At 34.3% G+C, this 26,096-nt stretch overlaps 1 protein-coding gene across 2 annotated transcripts in view; it reads left to right on the top strand.

Annotated features, from left to right (window-relative positions):
* LOC116340054 (zinc finger and SCAN domain-containing protein 5A-like) overlaps positions 1-20,227 on the top strand; it is a 45,589-nt gene extending 25,362 nt beyond the window's left edge. For both annotated transcript variants that reach the window (XM_031766234.1, XM_031766233.1), the window contains exons 2-3: positions 13,403-15,197; positions 15,317-20,227. In XM_031766234.1, the coding sequence (XP_031622094.1) occupies positions 13,457-15,197; positions 15,317-15,447 (1,872 nt within the window). In that variant the 5' untranslated portion in view covers positions 13,403-13,456 and the 3' untranslated portion in view covers positions 15,448-20,227. The remainder of the gene's footprint in view (positions 1-13,402; positions 15,198-15,316) is intronic.
* The last annotated feature ends 5,869 nt before the right edge of the window (positions 20,228-26,096 follow it).

Below are 26,096 nucleotides of genomic sequence, written 5' to 3'. Positions count from 1 at the left end.
TGTGTGTGTGTGTGTGTGTGTGTGTGTGTGTGTGTGTGTGTGTGTGTATATTTGAGAGAGGAAAAGAATGATCAGAGCCGATTATTACAACAACAAAAACAAAACGACGAACATAAATTATAATGATTGAAACCGCAAATCGAACAGTATATTTTATAGCAACTTATTCCACATACATTAAACGTACCGAAAACTCACTGTCAGCCGGCAGTTATGATAATCGGGGAGAGAACCGCGAACCCTCAAGTATGTTAACAATTTTCCCGTTGAAAAAAGAAATGTTGAAAAGTTTTGTGCAAAATTGAACAAAAAAAAAAAAAAACTATAAATTCATTCCCTCCTTCTTCCACAACCGAAACCTCTTTGCCTATGATGAATGATGAAGATATTTCGAAAGTTTGACAACAACAACAAAATTTATAGTATGGTCGAATTGATACCGTGTGTTTGTTGTATGTGAATCGTAAATTCAAGTTTATTTATGTTTTGAATGATTCGCGCTTCGTATTTGAATATTCCGCCTATTAAAAGCCGATCGCAGTAGGACACATCTCGAATGAAACTTGAAATAATTGTAATTTTTTTTTATCTTTTTCTCACTGTGTCGCTAACTCACATCACGGCATTGTGTTAGATAATAGAGAAACAATATAATGGGCAATCTTAAGCGATTCAATTGAATCAACATATACATTTCTATAGTAAACGCGCGCCATTCAAACCGAATTTGTTTTGTTTGAATTGGTGAATTGACGTAAATTTTTCGTTGGTGAAAAGTGTTGAGGTGCAAAAACACACACACACACAATTAAATCAAAATATCAAAGAAAGAAACAGAAGAGGAAAAAACTCAATCGAATGGATTTTCTTTGGAGTTTTTTCTGCACACATGGCAACATGAGACAAATAAAGCGATATAAAGTTTTATTCTACGAAGAAATAATCGGTAGAATAATGAAATAGTCACAATTTCCAAATGAAAAATAAAAGCACACGTAAAAAAAATCTTGGTGGGTTGCTTTTTTCTTTAAATAAAAGGTGCACTTATAAATAAAATATGAATTTACAGCGATTGCAGTAGTGAGTTTGGCATAAGAACACGAATCTATTCCAACTTATTGCTAAACGATTTTTTCCCTTCCCAATCGGTGCGCGCGTGCACATACACAACCAATCGCTAGTTTCTCGCTTAATCTTTACCAATATTCAATCGGTGTGTCATTGTTTTTGGTTTTGTATGAGCGCGCGAGCATTTCGGCAAATTGACTGGAGCGTATGCGTTGAGAGAGAGAGAGAGAGAGAGAGAGAGAGAGAGATGACGACGAAAAGAAGCATTAAACGGGGCGCAACAAGAAATGAGAAGAAAAAACGGAACGTATAGCCAATTCGACTAGTCAAGAAAGACAAACAAAAACTAATAAATATATGGCAAGACAAAACAAGCAGCGCGCGAACAAGTGCGCTGGCATAATCATAATATATTTTATTATAAATCAATGTAACGTGTAATTTTCATGAATATTGTGTTCGGTTTTATATGTTTGAATCTCTTTCTCTCTGGTTGTGTGCCGGTGCTGTGCGCTGCACGGCGACAGCTAGAGAGTTACTGCTATTGCTGCTGCCTGCAATTGATGTTAGTCGTGCTTCGTTATATCTATGCATACCTGTAGCTCTGTATCCACTCGGTAATATTTTGCAAATGTTCACACCATACACCAAATGCTAAAACGAAAGAGCCAACAAACGAAAAAAAAAATACAGTAAGAACTAAAAACGCTTCATATGAAAGAGTGAAAAAAGGAATATACAAAACCAAACTGAAAAGATGTTGGAGAGGAGAAAAAAAAAATTATTGAACAAAAAGAAGCATAGAACGTAACTTCTACTATACATTGAAAATAACGATTGTCCATTGAATTCAATTCGAGCGAGCAAACAAAACGCGGTGCGATTCGACCGAAATTTTACGGCATTGGATTTGCAATAGATTCCAAAGTCGTGCTACTACACTGGGATTGCTGAAAGCAATACATAATACGTTAAGTATTCAGTGTTATAAATATAAACCGGTGCGAAATAAAAAATACCAAATGGAATAAAAAAGAGGCGAACAAAATAACAACAAACCGATTGAGTGTGTAGAACGCGAACACAAACTGTGCAGAAATGAAGCGCAAATTGTGTGCGCCCGCGCCTCTCTTTCTATGTCTCTTACATACACATACACACACTCTCTTTTTCGCGCTCTTTTTTATTGAAACCAAATAGAATTTTAGAGGAAAAAATCGAGCAATTGCTTGTGCCCGAACCTCAATTTGATGTAAATGGTACACGACTTGTTACCTTATTTACCCCGGTTCACTCATCATCAACAACAACCATGCCCAATAGATAGATAATAGTGCGAACAAGTTTAAATCTCTCTCAGCCTGTGTGTACCACAACGTTTAGTGTTCATTACACATGTTAGTTCATCTAATCGAAATCATTTTGCAATTTTGATTCGACTCGCTTTGATTCTCTTTCTTTTGGTATGAATGTGTGTGTGTCGCCCGATGTGCGTGGATAATGTTATTAGCGTTTTGCTCGTTTACCTTATCAATTTTTCTTTGACGTTGAGAAATGTGCATCGCCGTAACGTTGTAATATTTAATATTAAAAAGAGCATGCCGTTTAGGTAAAAAGTGCTAGGTTATATTCGATCGATTGACTTCAAATACAACGGTCGTGAAAAGAATGCAATTGAAACTTTACGAAACACAAAAATTACATTATTTTATGTTTACCTTCGTATTTGCTCGATCTAATGACTGATTCACGGAAGAACTGAATTATGAGTACAAAGAAAATTCAAATCTGATGGACCTATTTTCCTTTGCAATTACAAATCAAATATTGATTTTTATGTCGAAGTGTCCAATAATCGGGTGCCCTTCGGCTATTTATGTATATGACGCGACGGTCTACATCGATTAAACGAGAATACGTGTGTCATGTTAATTTAAATTTTGGTGCCTTCTTTTTCTTTCTCCCATTCAAGCATAATCATTATTATTATTGGCTTAAATCTAAATGAATAATGCAGGTCAATTGTTGTTCACGATTTTTCGCGCTTATTTGGCGTCCTTGCTGTCATTTCGTCGAAAATTAAAAAAAAAAAACAGCGCGAGATATACACACACAACGTATTGGTATGATTGTTTGCTTGATCATGATCATATTCGTGCAACAACACCAAACATTGCTTAAAAGCAGCCAATATTTATTGAACCTTAGAAATGAATTAGCATCTTTCATGAGAATCGTGGCTAAAGTGTCTATTTGAACAAATAGTGAGTGGAAGAGTGAGGTAAGAGCGGGATATACAGCTCACTGACGATATAATATAATATCGATGAAGAGTACAACAGCAGTTTGTTGTTGTTGTATTTTTTTTTGTCATCGTCATCATTTAATAAAGTTTGAATGAGAAATGTGAATATTTACCGTTTTTGGTCACATATCAGCCTATTTTCTGTGCTTGCTTTTAATCATTGCTACGGCACGATTATCAACTACTGTATTCAATAGAACGTACACAATTTCCGAATAGACGTGCTTTTTCATTCAATTCGCGTAGTTTCCCAAGCGTAATACGCAATCTTTACCACACTCAGCACCATCATTTGCCTGATTATAATTTTTCTTTAAACAACGGCTCGACATATTCATAACCTCGAACGATTCTTCATGACTATAGACATTTTTTTTTCTGCTGCTATTATTGGTGGTGTTTGTTAATAAAGTTTTCTATTTTTCATGAAGAAACAAAGAATGGAAGATTACACTGTTGTGAAACATGCTGCCGGACATTCCACCAGTGGATGAAGTCACAATAAAAATTGCTTAAATTTTCCATCCTCGGAATGGAATAGATTTTCACGTGGGAGTTTCAATTCGATAAAATCTCCGGATCATAATCAATGAGTCTTATCGAATGGAATAAAAAGAGATTCTTCAAATCGAAAGAAAGAGAATGATAAAGAGTCAGTGAAAAGGATAGAGGTAGATCGATGCCGACAAACTGGCTTTTATTTTTCTTATCTGTTCGCGGTAATCGGTTTGTTGCGCAAAGCGACAGACGGTTTACAAAACGATTGCTTCTTGTATTCCTTGGTTTTTCTTTTCTTTTTATTATTATTATAAAGAAATAGCACCCGCATACCGGGTTTCGAATGATGGTTCGCGAACTGAACAACGAAAAATATGTGACATTTGGCAAACGTGGCTAGGCACAAACAAACGACAGAAAATCAGGACAAGGCAACAATCCAACAACAAATAAGCAAAACGTAAAACTCTGCACAGATACCAAAAACAAGATTCCAAGCAGTTTAACAATAGTATGAACACGCTGGTGGATAAAAAAGAATGGGCGATGGAAAAAGTGCACAGAAAAAGAGGCACACAGAGAGAGAGAGAGAAATAAGAGGGAAAAAACTTATATAAAACAAAACAGAAGATAAACAACATAACAATAGCAATCACTACCTCTGGGCTGAGTTTTGCGCTATGCCACATATGCAATGTATGTGCAGTAATGTTTGGTATGGCAAATGACGATGCGGTGATGATGATGAAGCCACTGATGATGGAACATGCACATACAAACAATAAAGTCAGCTCTTGATATCGAGCGCGGCATTCGATTTATAAACGAAGAAAAAGAAAAAAAAACATTTCGCTTGATGCCAACCAAAACGAAGCATCTCTTCGGCGCATTTCTATGTCGTCAGAAAATTTATTTTTCCCCTTCATCGATGCGATCGTCTTTTAATCGCTCTTGATTGTTTGCTTTTCTTTTTTTGTTCCGCCTGCAACATTTGATATAAAATATCATTACCAATGGTTGGGACCCAAGACAGATGCGATTCGAAAATGACAGAACAACTAAAAATCCAAGAATATTTACAATAAACTTGTGTGCAACATTCATTGCAATGAAATTAACTGAATATTTATGGTTTGCAACAAACGTTTGATGGGTATTTAATATAGAGCCGATTTGGTCTTAGTAACACTTTGCACACGAACAAGTTACTCTATTACAAACTCAAATGACGAACAGTTGCTTCGACAAAATGACAAATATTCACTTTCGATGGTATATACATTTGGATTCGATTTTTGTTTGAACGGTGGAATTTAAATTAATTCAACTAACTTTTTCGCTCTCACGCATCAAATCTAATTTAAACATAAACAGAGAAATAATTCTTTTTTTTTGTTCGGAGGTTAATTAAGTTTCTTGAAGAATGGAACGTGAAACAACGCTACTTAAAATTGATTTCATGCGGTGAGGAGGGCTCATTAAAATTTTGTGACAGAAATTCTCCTTTATTTATTTGATTTGGTATAGTTGTTCAATCAAATCGTCATCATATCGTATATGTTTTTTATGGTCAATTCAATGCGATCATAAACAAAATGAAAACTAAAAAAAGAATGTCCAACCAAAAAGTGAACAAATTGGTGAATTTATTGTTGATTGTAATCAGGCACCCCCGAACGAAAGAATTAATTTCAAAATCGAAAAGATGAGACAGTTGAATTTATTTCAACTGTGATGTAATCATGACATTCGATACCTTATTTCAGTTTGTAAGAAGACAAAGCATAAAAAATATCCATGTTTGATTGGTACAAAATATCCAAGAATGTGAGATTTGGTTGAGTCATTTGCAATAATTCAGTTTTGTTTTAGCATTAAAATTGAAAGCGATAAAAAAAAATATTTGACAAAATTGGTCATGCTGACGAAGTCAGCAAACGAAGTGAAATCATTAAGTAAAGGAGATTCAAGGATCAACATTCAATTTATTTACTTCTTTTCGATGCGAGTACAGATCTTTATTAAAATCGGCAAAATTTGATCGTCAATTTTGTGAGTGTATGACAGACGAATGGTTCGTCATAAATATTATCAGACGTTAGGCACTTATCGTTGATTGTTGTGTGTTGAGTTGTAGTGATTATGAGACAATATCGCATAGACAAAATTCATTAATATATTGCGTGTTTCAGAGCATGCATTTGCAAACGGTGCATGTATGTATTGTGAATCACCTGTTGTGATACGAAACGAACAAACGCCACTTAATCATCGTTTGGGTTTCGTGTGTGATTTATATTTATGTGTAAGTGTGTGTATGCTGTTATAGTTAGGTTCGGTTTCACCGTAGATATAAATGCCTGCAATAATAAAATGTTTGTTATTGTCGCCGAGTCATGGGTTTTCAATTTTTGTTTTTCGTATGTTGTTGTCTCATTCAACTTCGTATGAATGAAGTAGGTGACAAAAGAGAAATGCTCACACTCAGGCGCTTAGAATAAGATATACAAACATTGGTATCATGGTATACTTGTTTCACATAGTTTTCATCACGTTCTTTCCATGATTAAAAGTGGGTGACGCACATATGTACACGCATATACACCTGAATGTCGAATTTCATTGCAACCGATCAACTGTTGTTTGGACTCTCTCTCAATCAGCTACGTTTAATATATTACATACACACCAAACAGGCAAACAAATGGATAATGCACGGCCATCTAAAACTGCATACATGCACCACGGTGTTGTAATGTGTTGGAGACATTCGAAAGGCAAACAATTGAGTTGAGTCAAGAGGAAATATATAATATGAATAAACTGAAAAAAACATAATAATTCGAATGAAGAGAAAAAGAAGAAGGAAGAAAAATAAAGAAAATAGTCATAAACAAACAATAATAAATGGCTTCAAACATTCCATCCATTCGACTTCTTGATGAAGTAAAAAAATGCATACATGCACTCAATTACAATAACCGACTGATCGAATATTAACAACAAAATACTAAATCGCCGATTTCATGTCAACAATAAGCGCAAAAACTATCGTAATATATTTTTGTACTCTCTATCATTTATTTGACTAACATAGTCGCTTCCACAATCGATTACTTTTAATCAGACAGTGTGCCCGATTTGATACACAATGAAATATAAATTTTCGTTTTTTTTTTCTTTCTCGAACACTTTTCATTTGGCGCGACAGTGTTGAGTGTGCGCATACTGCATTCATGCAACGGAATTTCTGTGAAATCAATCGGCATCCAAAGCCATTGTTTAAGATTCATCGTAATTTTGACAAACGGAAAATGAATGATCGAAACTCGATACGAAATGAATAAAATAAAACTTCAACATTTCTTGAAATATTTATTGACTCAATTTGATGCACTTTCTAAGGTATTTTACATTCATTCACTGATTTGATAAACTATCTTATCGAATCGGGTTAAAATGTAACCCCCCCAATTACGCTAGTCATAAAATTGTTCACTTTTTATTGTGACTGGGCACCGGAATACAAAATTTGATCTAAAAATGTATTTTTTGAATTCTTCGATTGTGTATGTGCGTATGGCTGTTTTTATTTTTTTTTTTAAATGGTGCGTTTTCCGTTTACATTTTTATTTGATCAGTTGAAATTCAAGAAAAACACTTGACGCGCTTTTATACGATATAAATATTTATTCGTGATTTATGGTGTGTAAATTGATAAATCAGTATCATCGATTTTACAAATAATTTATTATTTTGAATTTTACATCGATTGAATTCGAATTCGAAGCGATTGAGTCACAAAAACAACAAAAAATGCTAACAATGTTTACAAACCACAATACACAATAAAAGAAAAAAAAGTCGCTCGGTATTCCAGTCAGTTGAATTGCATTTCAAGCAATCAAACGTTCACAAAAAAAGGGTTAAGTCAAAAACCATACTGTGCCAGAGATTTGTCGCCTAGTTTGTCGCAATGTGTTTTTATGCAAGAGAAAAAAAAGAACACGAGAGAATTGCAACGGCAATAAAATCATTATCCATAATCCGTAACCAATATATCTCGTACCGATTGCGAGAGTGCGGCATGAGATGAAATGAAAATACAAAAAAAATTGTTCGATCTATATTTAATCGCTTAACAAGATATTCAATAAATATGTGTATTTTACCATTTGATTTGTCACTTGTTGATCGCGGGCTTATAACCTGTAGCAATACAATTGTATATTTCGTTAGTTTGTTTGTTTTTCTCTTTGAGCTTGCAACGCTTTGACGTTTATTGAATTTAAATAATTTGGCCGGCGGAATTTTTAAATTAAATTTGAATGATTATCAAAGAAACTCAATGCACACACAGAGAAACACATAAGTGATATATTATAACGATCTGAATACACATACATCAAGAAGAGTTAAAACGCTACATGTGCCATACATCGTTCAAAATAATTCAATTGATGTGATCGTCCTTTCCGCAAACACTAGTGCATGTGTGTGATAAATAAAGAAAAAAATTAAACGTTTTTTTATTATTGAACATTGATCTTATCACAATAAAAGAAAGAAGAAGCAAAAGAAGCCATATAAAATTGAACGATCGGTAACCAGAAAGTAAGCGAAAAAAGAAACATTCTTATCGGTTGTGCTATGTGCATATGAAGAAAAAAAATATCGACATACCGAAAGTGTGTGCAAGTGTGTTGAAAACTTGAACGCCTTATCACACGCAAAAATCACAAGTTCATTTATCATTTCCAGTGAGCACAAAGAGACAATAAATATATGAAGCAAAACAGAGAAGAGAAGAGAAAAAAACAAACGTTGACGAGTAGGCTCACTCAAAACGACGGCGAATATAATAATGGAATACGAATTATAGAATCGAGAAAAAGAACCGAAGAAGGAGCGCATATTGGAACAAGAAATCGTCTTTTGGTTCGACAAATTGTAATTTTATATGAGTGTTGTTAAAAGTGAAACATTGATATCGCGACATAGGTAGCAAGGCAGCAGCCATCCACTAGTAGTTCATTTTAAAAATAGATATAAATATTTGCAGTAATATTTGATTCAAAATGCAATGCAATATGTTTAGTTACTTTTGTTGTTCGGCCGCCCGTCAGTTGCAGCCTCATGAATTCAATTATTTTTCTGTTCTGTTGAATTTTTGATGCGATATTGGAATTAATATATGTGTATGGGTTTTTTTTTTGTTATTGTGACATAAAGAACACATAGTATGAAATCAACCTGAGCCCAGTACCATCGGGTTTGCAACCAGAAGAGTGCAATCAAAAGAGGCAAACATGTTTTTATTGGTGTGTTCCCGTGCTATTCGTGTCCATTCGCTCTCGTTTACCGGACTGGTTGCCAGTGGCTTGTTGTTGGCACATTTCGCTCGCGCGCACTCTACACTGTGAAGTTAAAAGTTGAATGCAACACAATAATTTGTGTAATTCTGAACGAGTTGGTTGGCATTTACGGTCATACAGCAATTTATGTAACTAATTAGCAATGCCAATTATGCTCTTTCTCTTTGTTTTGTGTTTGTGTGTATGCAATATAAGAATGATACGGTGCACCTCATACAAAACGGCAGCCAATTCAGAGCAGCCAGCCCCGAATGCGCGCACCACATCCAAAATGGCAACAAAACGCACGTACCATATCCATATATACACTGACTTAACCATTCAAATGCATACTCGAAAAACTCCAAACAACCAGATATACAGATGACAACGACAGCAACAACACCAACGACGACGACGACACGGCTGGCTATATTGTGTGCCATCAGCATGCGCTGAACTGTGCTCAGAACTGATACCGAAGCCGGTGTATAAATTGCTCACCTTATATACAAATTGTACATTTTCTGTTGAGTTGTCTTTTTTTGTTGTTTTTTGCTCTCTGTCTCTCTCGCTCTCTCTGTATCTGTTTCAGATGCATTTGATTCTTGAACTGACTGTTAAATTTATTGACACACAACCGCAATATCGCGACATTTATTTAAAAAGCAATTGGCAAAGCATGCAACCGAATCACACGTTGATCGCAATTCTGTCTGCACAACCAATGTACCGACTCAACTAGATCAGTTAACGCTTTTTATTTCAACACACAACATATATATGCAACACAAATATACACAACAAACGAATAATATTTAAAAAAAAAATCGGCAAACAACCAAATTGAACGCGGAATCAAAATCACCGAAAATGGTGGTTTTTCTATTGCCATTTTTCTCGTGAACTAAACGCAGTCTTCTAATTGTTCACACTCCAAATATCACAAAAATGCATCGTTGGCCATGAAGAAATTAGAAGAAAAAATGCCATTTAGAATGGCTGGCACACAAAGTACGAACGAACCGATTAAAAAAAGACACACAGAGAGAGAGAGAGAGAGAGAGATAGAGAGATTTCTTTGCTTCCGATTTACCTATTCTTGAACATAACAAGTGCTCACTGACTAATCTATCATTTTGATTGCATCGAATGCTTCATTAGACTCACAAGTGTAAGCAATTCTCTAGAGCCGGTTTGTGTTTCTTAACCATATAGCAAAATGTGCACCGCATTGTTTTCGTATTACCTTACTTATTATCAGTTTATATTTCTGTCTCGAGCTATTTTTTTTATTGCTTTCTTTCCGCAGCTCCATTCTACAATCATTTGATTTGGAAATAGATTTTAGTTGATTTTCTATTTGATTGCATTTTTTATCTTCTCCTTAAAATGTATACTCACAAGCCATATACTTATTTATTGGTTTCTTTTGTGGGCTGTGTGTCTTCTTGTTCGACTTTAATTGCATTTAACAACGGTTGATGAAACCCATAAAATTGACGACGACGACGATGGAGACAACGACGATGATAATAATGACGACGATGAGAGAAAAGAGAGATCCATTGCAAGCAAAATGCACCATTCCAAATGTATAACACACGAAGCCATAAAGCCGGGTGATCGAACGAACGAGAGTGAGTGAATCGGCAAAAGAATATTGTGCGAACACATCGATAAAATCCATTCCACTGAATAATTGGTCTTTTGTAATTCACATTTTAGACCAAGTTTAGCTACCATTTTCAGGTGGCAGCAAACGTGTTTAAATGCCCCTTGCTGATTTTCTATATGCACATCGACAATTTTATGTGCACCGAACAGAGATCGAACGATGTCAGTATATGTATAGACAGATTTTTGTGTATTTGTTCGTGTGTATATCTATTTTGAACTATTTGCTCTCCGTTGCTAAACTGAACTGAAAATCTTTTTGCTCTTGTGGAATTGTATCGATACAGTATGACAGTTACAAAAGAGCAAAGCACTTTGTATGCAATGCTTGACATTATTTTTTTCTGTCTCCCTCTCTCTCTATGTGTGTCTGTCGTCTTATTTCAACCATTTCAGCTCGCATACGTTCATATAATTCGCATTCAAAATCAAATCACTTTTTTTTGGCTCTCTCATTTATGTTGTTGTTGTTGTTGCAAATGATTTGATTTGGTTGATCCTTAAGCGAATGTGTTCTATTGGCGCACAATAAAAACAACAACCGTAAAACACATTTGAGACCGTTTTACATTTATTCCATTTTTGTGAGCAGCATACAGCCATAAAATAATGCTAATTAGGTTATTTGGCTCACTTCAGTGTATCGTCGTTTGGTTGCTGGTGATGTTCGTATTTTGTTGATTTTTCGTTGATTTCAGAAAAGTGTGCATACTGTCTCTCATGCCAATAAAGCAAATTTGGTTTTCTTTTTGTCTGTTCTTTTTTTCTACTGCTGCTGATGCTGTTTGTAATCGCAAAATAAAAATAAAATAAAATCAATAGCATGCACAATTTAAGACAGAAGAATAAAAACAAAACGGTAAACTGAATGGGTTTGATTGGCTACCTCAAAAGTGGCAAGAGGCAATTTAAATATACTGCATGCAAATTATCCGAAAAAGCGATCTGGTAATAACAGGTACCATTCATTAGGATCTATTTAACTCACACAGATATCTTTAATCTCGATTTGGAATCGAGGCGATGCGTATCTTTGAATCGCTCAAGTAATTCAAACAAAATGTTGTTCTGTCTTTTTGTCTCTTTTCTCTTTTTTTTATTTCAAAATAAAATTAGAGACAGAAAAATTGCATGTACATGGACTTGCGACCTCCCGCAAATGTCAATTTCATTCCATATTGCGTACAGTTCTACATGCAATGACATATTTGACTTGGAAAATAGCACAATTTTCGCCATGCATATTACACGCAAAAATATGATCCATTGAAAATAAGGCAAGAAGGAGGAAAAATGAAACCAACAAAATGCTCATTAAACTCTTCATTCAACATCTGGCCTCTGTTTGTAGTTTCGTTTTTTTTTGTAAGTCGAGTCTCTCATAAAATCTTCTCACTTTTTCGTTTTATTCATGCTTATCACTTTTCATATATACGTTTTCCCCTTTTATCCATAATCTTTGGCGTTTGAAAAGAAATACACGTTCGAAATGAGTGAAACAACAAATTTGTCACCATTAAGGAATTCATATGAGTTCAAATATTGTGCATTCTTGCAAAACACACAGACACACACCACACTGCAATACCATGTGAACGGAAATAAATTAATATAATTGTTGTTGGTATCAAACTACGAAATAATTGTAGGCATAAGACACATATACACACGTGACGTGACACGTCTGATGAAAACATCAAAATACAATTCGTAAGGCGATAAATGTGTGATCATCGTGTAAATATCCGTTCGGTCTACGAACGAATGAAACAAAAATTAAATTCAAACCACAGAAATGCTTGCGATGGCGATCCCTCGCACATACGCATTGTTTCAAGACCAAAATATCCATGGAGTATATGTATATATCGGTATGGTTTGTGGCATGGCCAGTGCACATTACATTGATAAACGAAACAGAGAAAAAACCAACACATTTTCGTCGTACGCATAAACAAAAATATGCGTCTTATGAAAGAGTGTACATACGTGCTATGTGAAAATCACAATATGAAGTAAAAAAAGATACTAAAATGAATAAACTTTATGTATACATATTCACATATAAAAATGATTAAAACAACAATGCGAACGACGATGTATGATGCGGTTTACAGGATCTTTTTTTTCTGTTGGTTTAATTCTCTTTACAAATTTTTTTATGCAACTTGGCGCTCTATGTTGGTGGTTTCCTTTCGACTTGTTCGTTTTTTATCTCGTTCTTTGCACTGTTTTCTCCCAACATTTGTTTGTTCCGAGAAACTTTATGAATAAATGCGTGCTATATTTCTTATAAGAATGTCTTATTTTGATAAATATTAGGCTTCAATCGTGTTTTTTTTCTCGTTTTGGTTTTTTTTTTGTACTTTTTTCGATTGGCTCGAAATCCATTGTACGGTTTCTGAAGCCAAAAAATCCAAATGATTTATTTATTCTAATCAAAATCTGAATTTATTATTGTATTTTTTTATATTCATTTTCTTTTTCTATTTCATTGCAGACGATTATCCAGCCGATTCTTTTGTTGTGACATAAAGGAAAAAAGCACACATCCATGACGATGGCCGATGAAATGGACCCAATGGGTAATGCACGCCAAATGAGCGAATTTCAAATCAGTAACAACAACAATTCGTTGATCACCAATCAAAATATTCCATGGAAACAACGTAAGCGAAAACGTTTGTCGGCGGTGCTTGATAAATTGCACAATAACAACACAATAACAAAACGTTGCCTGAATGAATTGGACGTAATCAATGAAACAAATAATAACAATAATAATCAGGGTGAACCATCGAAAGTTCCATCCCTTGTTGATTTCCATCGTGCTGTGATGAACGACGTTGGCCGTGAATCGGTTCGATCAAGTGGTGATGATGACGATGATCGAACGACAAATGCATCCGACGATTTACGATCGAGCATTGAGAGTCCATTTGTAAAACGTGAACCATTCAGTAGCCCGCTCAGTTTTGCTGTAAATGATGAAAATGCATTTAATGGAGATATTAAACAAGAGAATCGTATGGGTGATTATGATTATAATCATCGTAATGAACAAAATATCAGCCCAATGGAACGATATTTTCCACAGATGCCGCCACAATTATTCGAATACTATTTACAAACCAAATACCTACCCGATATTTTACGTATGCGAAATAGCATGCAAATTTCAAATTCGGATTTAAAAATGAAACTAACACCAATGTCCGATCAACAACAACAACATCAGCAGCAACAGCAACAACCACAACAGTATTCACCGCAGAGCCAATTGACCGTGCTTGATTTGCAAAGCAAATCAATTAAACAAGAAGATACCAAAATTCAACAACCGCCACGAAAACGGCAACGTCAACCAAAACAACAACAACACCAAACGTCATCGTATCAATCGTTCGTGGAAAAACCACAACCCCCACAAGATGCCCCATTGGATTTATCCATGAAAACAATTCTTGAGAATATTACAAAAGCAACAGCGACACACAAACAATCATCACGTTCACCATCATCATCATCATCGTCATCCGTTTCGGTGACAATACCGAATCAATGGCCAAATCAAGCTCACGACCTATCGGCATCAATACCAAATCTTGCAAATCTTCTCGTTAATCCGGCTGCACATTTAAACAATCATCCAGCATTTACTGCAACGCACCATAGTCAATCGCCAATCACAAGCGCCGCAAGCAATTCATTGGGTCAAGTGCCCATTATAAAAGGTGATGTTGCATCTCCAACAACCAAAGAATCGGTTGCATTTCGATACAATATTAATGTATCGCCGGTGGTTGAAGAGATGCCACCCGGCACCGATGTTGCATACGTTTGTCCAATTTGTGGACAAATGTTTTCGCTGCACGATCGATTGGCCAAGCACATGGCATCACGGCATAAAAGCAAAACTGGAACATCCGAAATAACAAAATCATATGTGTGCGAGGTTTGCGATCGTTCATTTGCCCGATCCGATATGCTGACACGACATATGCGCTTACATACCGGCATTAAACCGTACACATGCAAAGTTTGTAATCAAGTATTTTCACGTTCCGATCATCTATCGACGCATCAACGTACCCATACCGGTGAAAAACCATACAAATGTCCACAATGCCCGTATGCTGCTTGCCGTCGTGATATGATTACCCGCCACATGCGCACCCATGCACGATATGAAGCACAAAGGGCGGCAGCCGCCGCTGCCGTTGCAGCATCCAATAATGGCAATTCCATTGATACAGCAGCCAATTCACAGGCCAACTACCAACGGAACCTCATCGGTAAGTTTTCATTTATTCTTCACCTTTTTAATTGATTTATAAAGAAAATCAACACAAAAAATTACTACAGTGCCAATCAATTCATTGACAACAATCAATTTTCTTCTTTTGATTCGCAGCGATGCCCAACAGCAATTTGTCCAAAGTGAAAATAAAGATCGAAGACAGTAATCAAAGTGTTTCGCCAAAAACACTGTCACCAGCGTATGCAGCTAGTACAATCATTAAAACGGAAAATATTTGTTCATGAACACAACACCAACAGCAACAATACAAGTATCCATCGATAAAATACACATCGACATTACAACGATGGTACATTTTTTTTTCTTCAAAAAAAGGTTTAAGTAATAATTACTCAGTGTTTCATTTTAACATGTTTTTTTATGTTTTAAAATTGAATTTTAATGAAATTACATCGATCCACTTATGTATATTATAAATGATGTATATTTTGCAAAGACTGACAAAAAGACCTTCGTTTCTCACACACACTCACATTTAATGCATAGCTACAAGAACGAGCTCAAAACAACAACATTTATAAAATATTCAAAGAAAGTTGTTTAAAAAAAAATCACAAATTCCGCATAGAGAAAAATATAACTTACAGTTTAAATGAGAGAAGAAGAAAAAAATGGAAAAGAACAAAAATGAAAGAAATTAAAAGCCAAACGCGTATATTGAATATACAGTTACGAACAAAAATCATTGAAATAATATTGAAATTTTACATTAAATGAACATTTTTACTGTTGATGCACATAAAATAATCCACAATTTTTTTTGGTCATTGAAACATATACAGTATACACAAATCATTAAATAGATAATTAATTTTTTTCGATCGCGACAACGAACAAAGAAAAATTGGTTGAATCATTTTGCGTTTGTCCTCAATTTGTTTCTCTGTATTCGAATTAAAAAACAACAACACCAAATAAAAACATTTTTTATTTATAGATTGGTTTCCAAATGGCCCCCCTTACAAAAAAAAAAACTCACACAAACGCTCACATGCAAATGAGCATAATGACAACAATAAATAATGATAATTCCATAATTTTTTATGCTCTGTCATTTGTAACATTGAATACGTGGGAATTTTCTGATCGATTTGCACATTGGTTTTTTTCCTCTTCACGAACGAATATATGGAACGAAGTCCGTATAATTTACGAATTACAAATCAAAATGCATCACTTCTTTTATTTATTTATTTTGAAAAAGAAACCAATAAAACTAAATAAGATAGAAATACGAAATTACTTTAGAAAAGAATTCAAAATATTTTACATTACAACAGAAAATCAATGGTTGTGAGTTGTTTATTAAAATTGCTTCAAAAATGTGTGTCCGAAAATCAGCGCAAATAGATATATGTGCGCTGAGTTATTGTTTCATATCCAATTTTTAGTATGCAGTTCATTGATTTATGCATCATACTATCAAAATTCAGAAGTGAAAATGCTTATTCGTTTTGAATTTCATACAAAAGAATATATACACGATTGAGAAATAGAAAAAAATGCACACATTCACACTAGAAATTGAAAAATAAAAATCGTCCGCGTGAAATGCATCCTTGAAATGGTCTCGCTTTTCATATTGCATTATTAAATCGATGCCCGGTACAGGAAGTCAAAACTATTTCATCCATTTCACACGCTATGCAAACATATCATGTTTGGTGCTTGAAATTAACGGCAATTGAACGAAAATGGAAAAGGATATGAAGCAAAAGTGAGTGTGAGAGAGAAAGAGAGAGAGAGAGAGAAATCATTGAAGAGTGGCGAATAAAGCAAAACGAACTAAAGAAATGAAAGAACAGCAAGTAAACAAGCAAGCAATGAAAAAAAAAAACGTGGACCAATACCTTAACACAAAAAGTCTACGTGCGAATGGCGATGTGGTGCAATGAAACGACGGGTATTTAAAAATTGCATGCAATATTATGCAGATTCATCAAATGTATATGTTTGTATATGTATTGCTGCTGGTTGAGTCTTATTTGAATATTTAACCATAAAATTAATAATGCAATCGACGTGTGAATTGAAGTAGCAAAACGCCAGGAGTGACGCAACAAAAGGAAACACGAAATGGGAAAGAAAGCAGAGCGCAACGAGAGCAGAGAAAAAAATAAAGAGAATATGTATATATGTACGTATGTGAAAGAAAAGCGCCTCGCCACTTCACACAACAGAGTGAAAGAGAGTCTTTTGGCTTAGTGTAAACAATATGCATGTGCATTTGATAAATTGTATGTGCTACGTTTTTGCAGTGAGGCAACAGCAGCAGCGTACGCAACACCAACCAACAATTATAATAAATATTAAATCGCATAAAAGGCAGAAGGCACACACGAAGAAAGAACGAGAGTAGTCAGCGGAAAAAAAAAGCTTTACCGTGCGTCCAAAAAGGCGAACGGGTGAAAAAATATAGGCAAAAGCCAATGTGCATTGGTGCAATTTTCATCGCATTGAAATTTGTGTGTGAGTTTGAGTGTTTTTTCCCTCATCGCCTTAATTTTCTTTTCGTTTTATTTTTGTTTGTTTCTATTTTTTTGAGTTCATTTCATTTCGTTGTCGTCAGTTCGTTAATCGTACTGCAGTAGGTGCACTAAATTAAATTGAGTTTGAATTCAAGGAGTAACGGTGTGGCTTTTTTGCTTGAGAATGTTTTTTTTTTGTTTTGGTTGCACATTTCACCCGTAATATTGACGCTCATATTGTCTCTCATTTTAATTTTCTTTAAAACTTTCTGACTCTTGTCGTTTCTCATTTTCAACACTCTCTACGGCAAATAATTTTATCTTTTGTACAAATAAGAAAACCGATCGATATATCGCCAAGATGCGCTTTTCTATGAAATTCAAATTGAAATTAAGGCGTCAAGACATGAGATTCCCATTTGTAAATCGTACAATATTGGGAAAAGTGGAAAATTTTCGGCTAACAATTGTGCCTGTGTTTGGTCGCATCTTGGGGATATGTCTCGATTTGCGTATAGCATAACAATAACAGAACAAGAATAATAATAATAATAAAAAAGCACCAGTTACCCATAAACCGAACTCTGTTTGCGAATTAGGTCAAATGTTCAAAACCATTTTCGGTGAACGAACAATAGCCAAGCATAAGCCGAAAATGGTCGAAATTTATATATAAATTTCAGAGCACATGAATGAGAAAGCGAATGCGAATGGCAAAATATACGAATAAAACACACAGACACCGATTCATGCACATTCATTTCCACATGTTCCAACAACAAATGCTCAAGATCCAGGATATCCACGAGACTGATACGAGGATACATGAATGTAAAATCATACGCACACCAAATATGTGTGTATTGCACATGCAATGCATCTATATATCCATATCCATATCCATATATGCATAAACGTGTGCATTATGGCATTTATGCATTAACGTATCTTTTTATAGATCTCGAAAGGCATTTTCTTTGGACTCTCTATTCGATCATATTTCCATCTCGTTTTTGCCAAAACCATCTGGCCTCATGCAAAAGGGTTAAACAATAGCCGCAATCCGCATTGCGTTCAGCACATATATTTTCATAAACACAAAGCAGTCACACACAGGCAAAAACGACAACAACAACAAAAAACGATAACACACTCTCCAGCACCAGTAATACTAACTGTAACACAATGTTGCTAAAAGCTAACAGTCAGTCAACTACCCAGTCAACAATGCACTCTCTGTGTTGCACTTTCTTGTTCACCAAAACCGAAACAACTTTCGACCAAAATAATAACAAAGAACGTCAGAAACCGTATAATAACGACAGAATTAATGTTACATGCTTTACCGATAGTCGAACAAACATTTCACCAGCTCAAAATGCACAATTGAATCAATTAAAAGTGGTCCCGTCTTCTATGGAAAATGAGAGAGACAGAACGACCATAGAGAGACTGAACAAATGCACCACCAACGATGCAAACATACCATATAATAGGTATCTCTTTTATATTATATATATATATTGATGATTCGGGTGGCTCGAGAAATAGAAGTTTTTGGCGAAAAATATATATATAGTTTTCTGAAATTTTATGACGGTTTTTCATTTTTCCAAGAAAAACACACAGACTGAATACAAAACCGACGAGCCAGCTGGAGTGAAAGAGATAGCGAACGAAAACTACAGGCATATATGAAATAAAACAACATAAAAAAAACTCGATGATACCCCCATTGACGCTTTATTAAATATGTGTTTGCATTTTGTATTTTGCCATAAGGTTGGTGTGTGCTCAAGCAAACATTGCTTGGAAATTCAACGCAAAAAAATAAACTCCTTCATTCTCTCTCTCTTTTGGCTTTTCATCTCCATTTCTGTATATGCGAAGCATATAGCTTTTGTCCACCATCACAACAACCACCTTCCCAACCAAGCGAACGAAAACAAATATAAAAAAAGGCAGCCCTATTAATTGTACTTTCTCACCATTCAGCCAAAAATGCAATTGCGATGTAAAGTTGCATGTGCGGCTCTCGCGTTTTTGCCTGGCAACAAACAGATAGATATGGCCACAGTTAGTGATCATGTATGTTAGAGGTAGAGGGGAGAGAGAAAAGAAGAAAGGCGTCACAAGCCAAACAATATGTACTGTTTGCATTAATTTGGCAGAAATGTTGGACGCTTCGAAGTGCTCATTCGAATTTCGGCCTGTACATCATCATATGCCAGCAATGCAATCCATTCGATTTGCAAGACAACCGAAAGCACTATCATGCATACTATGGTCGTTGCATTTTTTTCGTTCAGTCTCCTCTTTTTTTTCGTCTCGTCTAATTTTGTTGTGCGACTACTTGTTTTATTTTTTTGCAAGCATTTCTTAGTGTGTTGCTTTTTAGAGAAGAAACCACCAAACCATACAATGAATAAAAGCCAGAGAATTTCAAATAAGCTTGCCGCCTGTTGGGAAAAAAAGATTTAAAATTCCGAATCAAAAAAAAAAAAATAAAAAATAAAAAAACAAGTCAGCCAAAAAACTCCAAACTGTTTTCGTTGTGCACTGCTTTCACCAGATATATTGGCACATTATACACATATTTGCGCTAAGAAGGCTCACATTCTGGATGATTATGCAGGGTACACACTCTCTTACTTCATATACACACACACACACATGCATTGAATAAAAGCAGCTCGGTCGAAATGCCTGCAAAAATATAGCTCTCTGACACGGTAAAATCTTACCACCCGCCGCTCACGTTGGCACTCGCAATGAGCTAGTATATATGAATGCGTTGGGTATTGGTGTGCTTTGTTTTTTTTATTCGCATGCCATATCTTATCATATGTATTTCGAAGCGATCGCTAATGCCGTTGCTGATGCAGTACTATAATCCAAACTGCATAACATTCTCAATGTTTTAACGCATGTATTGTTATTGTTGTTGCTTTTTTTCGCTTATTGTTTTTGCTTCTCGATTTTTTATTGTTGTTGCAAAGCGTTTGCCATTGCCGTGTCCTCTCTATGTTGCTTCTTTGCTCACCCAATGAACTATGCTCATTACTTGTTTGCACCACTTGTGAGCTAACGGTATAGAACTTTTCCGCGTCATACACTCACTTCGCCAATATATGAAAATGCAAAAAAAAACGACAATGAGAGAGCAAAAAAAAAACAGAGAGAGAGGGAAATAACGACGACAACACAAGCACCATCGTGTGAATGCAATGTTATCGCGTCACATGCGAGTTTTGAAAGTACCGACTAAATGACAAATAGTGATTGCAATTGTAAACAGTTTCAATGAATTTCACTGCGTTCAACAATCATGAATGTTCCGTTGCAAATCGCATCGAATAATGGCAAAATATGGGAAACAAAGAGCGAACGGCGAATGAGACAAAATAAAAAAAAACACACACACACAACACAAAATTATAGGGAGAGAAAGAGTGAATAAAAGAAGAAGCGTCAAGCCATTGGCACAAAATGATGTTAGTGTAACAAGAACGGAACTGCAAATAGCCGCCAAGTATGAAAAGCGCATAGATCACAAGCAATAAAAGCTAATGGTTTGAGCTTGGGGGTGGCGCGCATATACATATATATTTTCCATTCAGCATTTTTAGCCCACATTTTATACGAGCAACCAACCCAATAGACTCTCTCTTTCTCTCTGTATGCCACCAGATGATACACTGTCTCATTTGCGATAGCACTATATATATACATCGCATATAAATTGTGTACACAAAGTGCAAGTAGCGACGCATTTCCGTGTATTGTGAACTCTTGCAGACAGCAATGAGCCAGGAAACACTGATACGTGTCTTATTGTTTATACGCTTTTCTTTTACTCATTCGATAACAAATAGTTTTCGCTCAATGTTTTTTAAGTGTGTTTGTGCTTCATTTGCTTTGTGTTGTTGTTGTTGTTTTGTTTCACTCTCATACCCTCTGTCCGACTTCCAAAGTGCAATGCAACGCAAAGCTTTTCACAAACTTGGCGGTTTTATTTTGGTTGCACTTGATGACTTTTTGACACATGCAGTGTTTCATTTTTTCTTCTTCTCTGCTTGTTTCTGTTTATTTGTTTATTTTATACTTTCTTATTCGCGTTTCATTTCGCAATCGCCCGAAAACCACAAACAAGAGCCAATTGTAAATGGAAAAACATTTTCGTCGTGTTAACATTTGGCCACATTAAATCATGCAATTTTCATAATTTCGTACTTAAAATTCTCTTGAATGTCACACGAATAAAATAGCGACGATGAACAAATTGTGGACAAGTGAAGCATGAAATTGGTCCTAATTATGAAGTCATGTAGTTTTATGTGTTTGACTTCTTTTTTTGTCCAAAATAAAACTTTTCTTTCTCGCTCTCTCTTTCGACATTTAAATTTATGAAAACAATTTCGCGACTGAACAATGTGATACCCAGAGAGACACACACACTATCACACACCGTACACCACGCTTTACTGTTTTTTTTTTTTTTTGTTGTCTTCTTTCATGCGAGAGAGAGAGAGAGAGAGAGAAAGAAAGAAATAAAGAGATAAAATGTGTCACGGTATGCACATGACTTCAAGAAAAACGGTTTTCATTGCTGCATTTCGAGATAAATGAACGAACAAGCCATTGTGATCCGATTACATAAAAGCATTTTTTTTGTTTTAATTTTTTTTTTTAATTTGCAAATGGACATCAACCAGGTATACAGAACAACGTGATTTCAAATTCATGCCAGATCACAAATAGTTTTTTATATTTTATTGACAATGCCTGTTGCGTCTTTCACTATCTAACTTATGAGCGATTGTTTTCCCGCCAATGGCATTTATCTAGTGGTAATTATTTCTATTGAAAAAAAAGAAACACCAATTCCTTCATTTAAAATGCGCACGTGAGCTGGCTGTTATGCGGTTCAAACTCCCGCTACAAACAAAATGCCTGTAATTAAAGAAAGGTTTGGATTTATAAAAAAAACCTCATGCTGCGAAAGACACAAAATGAAACCAAAAACGATGTGTTGTAAAAACAAAGATTACTAGCTTTATTACATTTGTGTATTTCGGTGTTTTTATTTTCGACTCATTTCAAAAATTTCATATGTAAATTATAAAGTTATAATTAATTTGTAAATTATAGCTCACGCAGACCACATTATTTCGGTTTTTATTTATGTTATATCTTCAACGATCTACATTCGATCGAAATAAACGGTTGAAAGCAAAAAAAAATACCGAGCAATAAGAAAACTTAAAGAATGGAGTTAATGGCCAAAAATAAAAATCGGATTTTCATTTCAAAAATCATGCCAAAGGCATACAACAACGTTTCATAGCAGTTCATTTGATGCGCACAATCAAAACAGACATTTTATTTCTCACCAAATTGTTGCTAATTATTTCTGACAACGATCATTTCAGTTAGCGGGCGACATTTGACTCGCTCAACCATATAATAGCACAATTTTGATACAGAAAACAATGCAACTGACACAAATTGGATTAAACAATATTGAAAACTGAGAAAAACACATATACTTATGCTTTGGCAAAGAGGATGCACTTCTTAATTGCATAAAGACATTTAATTCAATCAGACACGCATTAAACAAATGTCACAACCACTTTTTTTTATTAAAACAGAAAATAACAAAAAGCTTTTACTTCGTTTAGCAATTTTTATTCTGAAGAAAAAAGAGATGTAAAAATGAAAAATTCCACAGATAAACAAAAAGAGTTAAAAGTGCCAAAAATGAGATTTATTTTTCTAAAATAAAAACAAACACACACACACACACACATACTCAACGAGAATACACAGAGGTTGAAAGCATTATTTTAGTGTAGGGTTTTCAGTGTGAGAATGGAAACATAAATGGAAGAAAAGGAAAGACAGTTTAGCCGGTAGCATTAGTATGTTAAAAGCATCGATTGATTTAAATTTCGTTAAAATGTTGTTTTTGTTTGTACTTTTTTTTTCTGGTGTTTTATGCGTGTATTATGGCTTCGAGCCATTTTCTAATTTAGGACTTACGATAAAGACGACAAAATGGACAGATAAATAATTTATGGCAAAAAAATAAGCAGTGTTTAGTTAGTAAGTGAATCAGTTTTTCAAAAAAACTTTAATTCCAAAATGACAAAAAAAAATGAAAAAAAAAACTTGAATTCAATTGTTGATACATGATCATCGATGAACATATATTTAAAAAAAAAATTATAAAACCAGGACCAATATTTGTCGTAATAACACAATCTTTTCATCGTTTTCATTCGAAATGACGACAAATATATAGACAAAAATCCATTTTTACGAGTGCTGTGTATGCTTTCTTACTCATTAGATGATGTAAGATTTTTTACGCATCATATTTTTTTAAATGCATAAAATTTATGAAAAATCATTTCGGTTCAGTAAAATTCTTGCCGTTTGTTTTAAATTGTTATGCTCCCGTTTTTATCATTTTTATTTAAATTACACACAAAAAAAATGCTCTTTTTTTAAGAGAAAGAGGAAAAAAATCTAATTTTACACGAAAAATTCAAGAAAGACACACAAAAACAATGTTTTTATCTTTGAACGTTAGCGACTTATTTTGTAATCTTTACTTATGAACAAATACATTTTTTCGCAAATAAGTTAAATTATCGAACTGATAAATTATTAATTTTAATTAGTTTTGAGTTTAAACATTATTTATGTTAAATTATTTAAGATTCTGTGGTTTTTTTATTATCATCATTACGTTAAAACAAAAAAAAAGACACCTTTTACAATTGTTTGTTTGTGTGTATCGTATTTTCACATCAAAGATTTCGAATTACGATGCAGATGTTCACATCAATTACCATCTCATTTCGATGACATAGACACAAAATAAGTTATGATATTCTCTTTTTTAGTTGCAAAAATTCGTTAATTTTAAGATATTTATTGTTAAAAAAAAAGATGAAAAAGGTAAAAAAGATATCGATGTGAGTGAAAATCATTTGAAATGTGAAACGAGGGCATTATTGTGTGCAGCACACACATTCAAAATATTTGACGACTTTTTTCTCTCCTTACTATTGAATTGATATGCTCATGCTCTACGAATTTTTCGAATCCCATTTTCATTACGTAGTATACCAAATATTTATAGAATTGAACGAAAAAAAATCAATCAAACAAACAAACAAATTATTATTCAATTGTTAAGCAATGCTCCTAAAAATGAGCCCTTTTCATGGTCTCCAAAGAGATCTTTGCATACGCATAATGATAGATTTTATTGACTGGCTCTGCAACAGACAGACACACATACACAAACACACACACTCACAAAACACATTTACCCACAAATCGAATGACAAACCGCGATTTTCTTTTCATTGAAAAACAAAACGTCACAAATTATCATTTAGATACATGAAGGCTTATTGGTTTGAAATGTGAATAAATACATACAAAAAAACAATTTTTTAATTTATTTTCTCGTTAGGTTTTTAGGCATTTTTTCGTCTTATTATCAATACGCATTAGTTTTTACGCATTGTTTTTCTTAGGTTTTTATTATTTAGCATATGTTTCGGTGTATCACTGAAAACAACTACCAACACTTATTAGATTGGCATTTTGATTTTGTATTTCTATTATGATTGAAAATAAAGACAAAAAAAATCTGTTTTATTGCAATTTACAGCACTTTTATTTTTCATTTTCCTTCAATTCGATTTTGATTTTCAGCACCATTTATTTCAGATTTTTCTTTGGAAGCTTTCTTTTTCCGACAAACGCAATCTTTTTTCTTTTATTTTTTGGTTCATTTCAAAGGTTTGTTCTTTCATTCATGAATAATGAATGTTCATCAGTTAGACGAATTATCTATGTATGTAACAAAAGTGTCGGACTTGTGAATTTTGATCAATGCATAGAAGTGGTTACGAAAAAAAAAACGCTTGTTGCCAAAATGTAGATGCACAACCAATGAACGTGCTAAAGATTTTCTTAACAAATGATTGACGGATGACCTCTCAAAGGAGAAATGCGACGAAAAATTGATTCGATCGCAATCTTACCTAATGTACATATGACTTAAAACAAAAACCATGTTTGATAAGCTGTAGTTTGATTTTACTGTGATAAATGGCCCTACAATGCGAATGCATTTGATATTTAAGTTGCTCTATTTGTTAAGTTTCAATTACGTATTTTGTTTTATTTGAATAATGTGATTTCCAATGAGGACGAACAATAATTGTAGACGAGGAACAAAATGAAAATAAATTGCTTATAGTTGAATTGTCAGATGCGTCCTGATGACCAACCAAATAAAAAGAACACACTTACACACATATATAGCAAAATTATTCCGTCAAAATGACGTGCCTTACCAAAAAGAAAACCACACGAGT

This window comes from Contarinia nasturtii, unplaced genomic scaffold, assembly GCF_009176525.2.
Source record: "Contarinia nasturtii isolate CC-2019 unplaced genomic scaffold, AAFC_CNas_1.1 Cnas_scaffold_630, whole genome shotgun sequence".
In the NCBI taxonomy this organism is placed as follows: domain Eukaryota; kingdom Metazoa; phylum Arthropoda; class Insecta; order Diptera; family Cecidomyiidae; genus Contarinia; species Contarinia nasturtii.
Note: the sequence above shows the minus strand (reverse complement) of the source record. Positions and strands in the feature narration are given on the sequence as shown.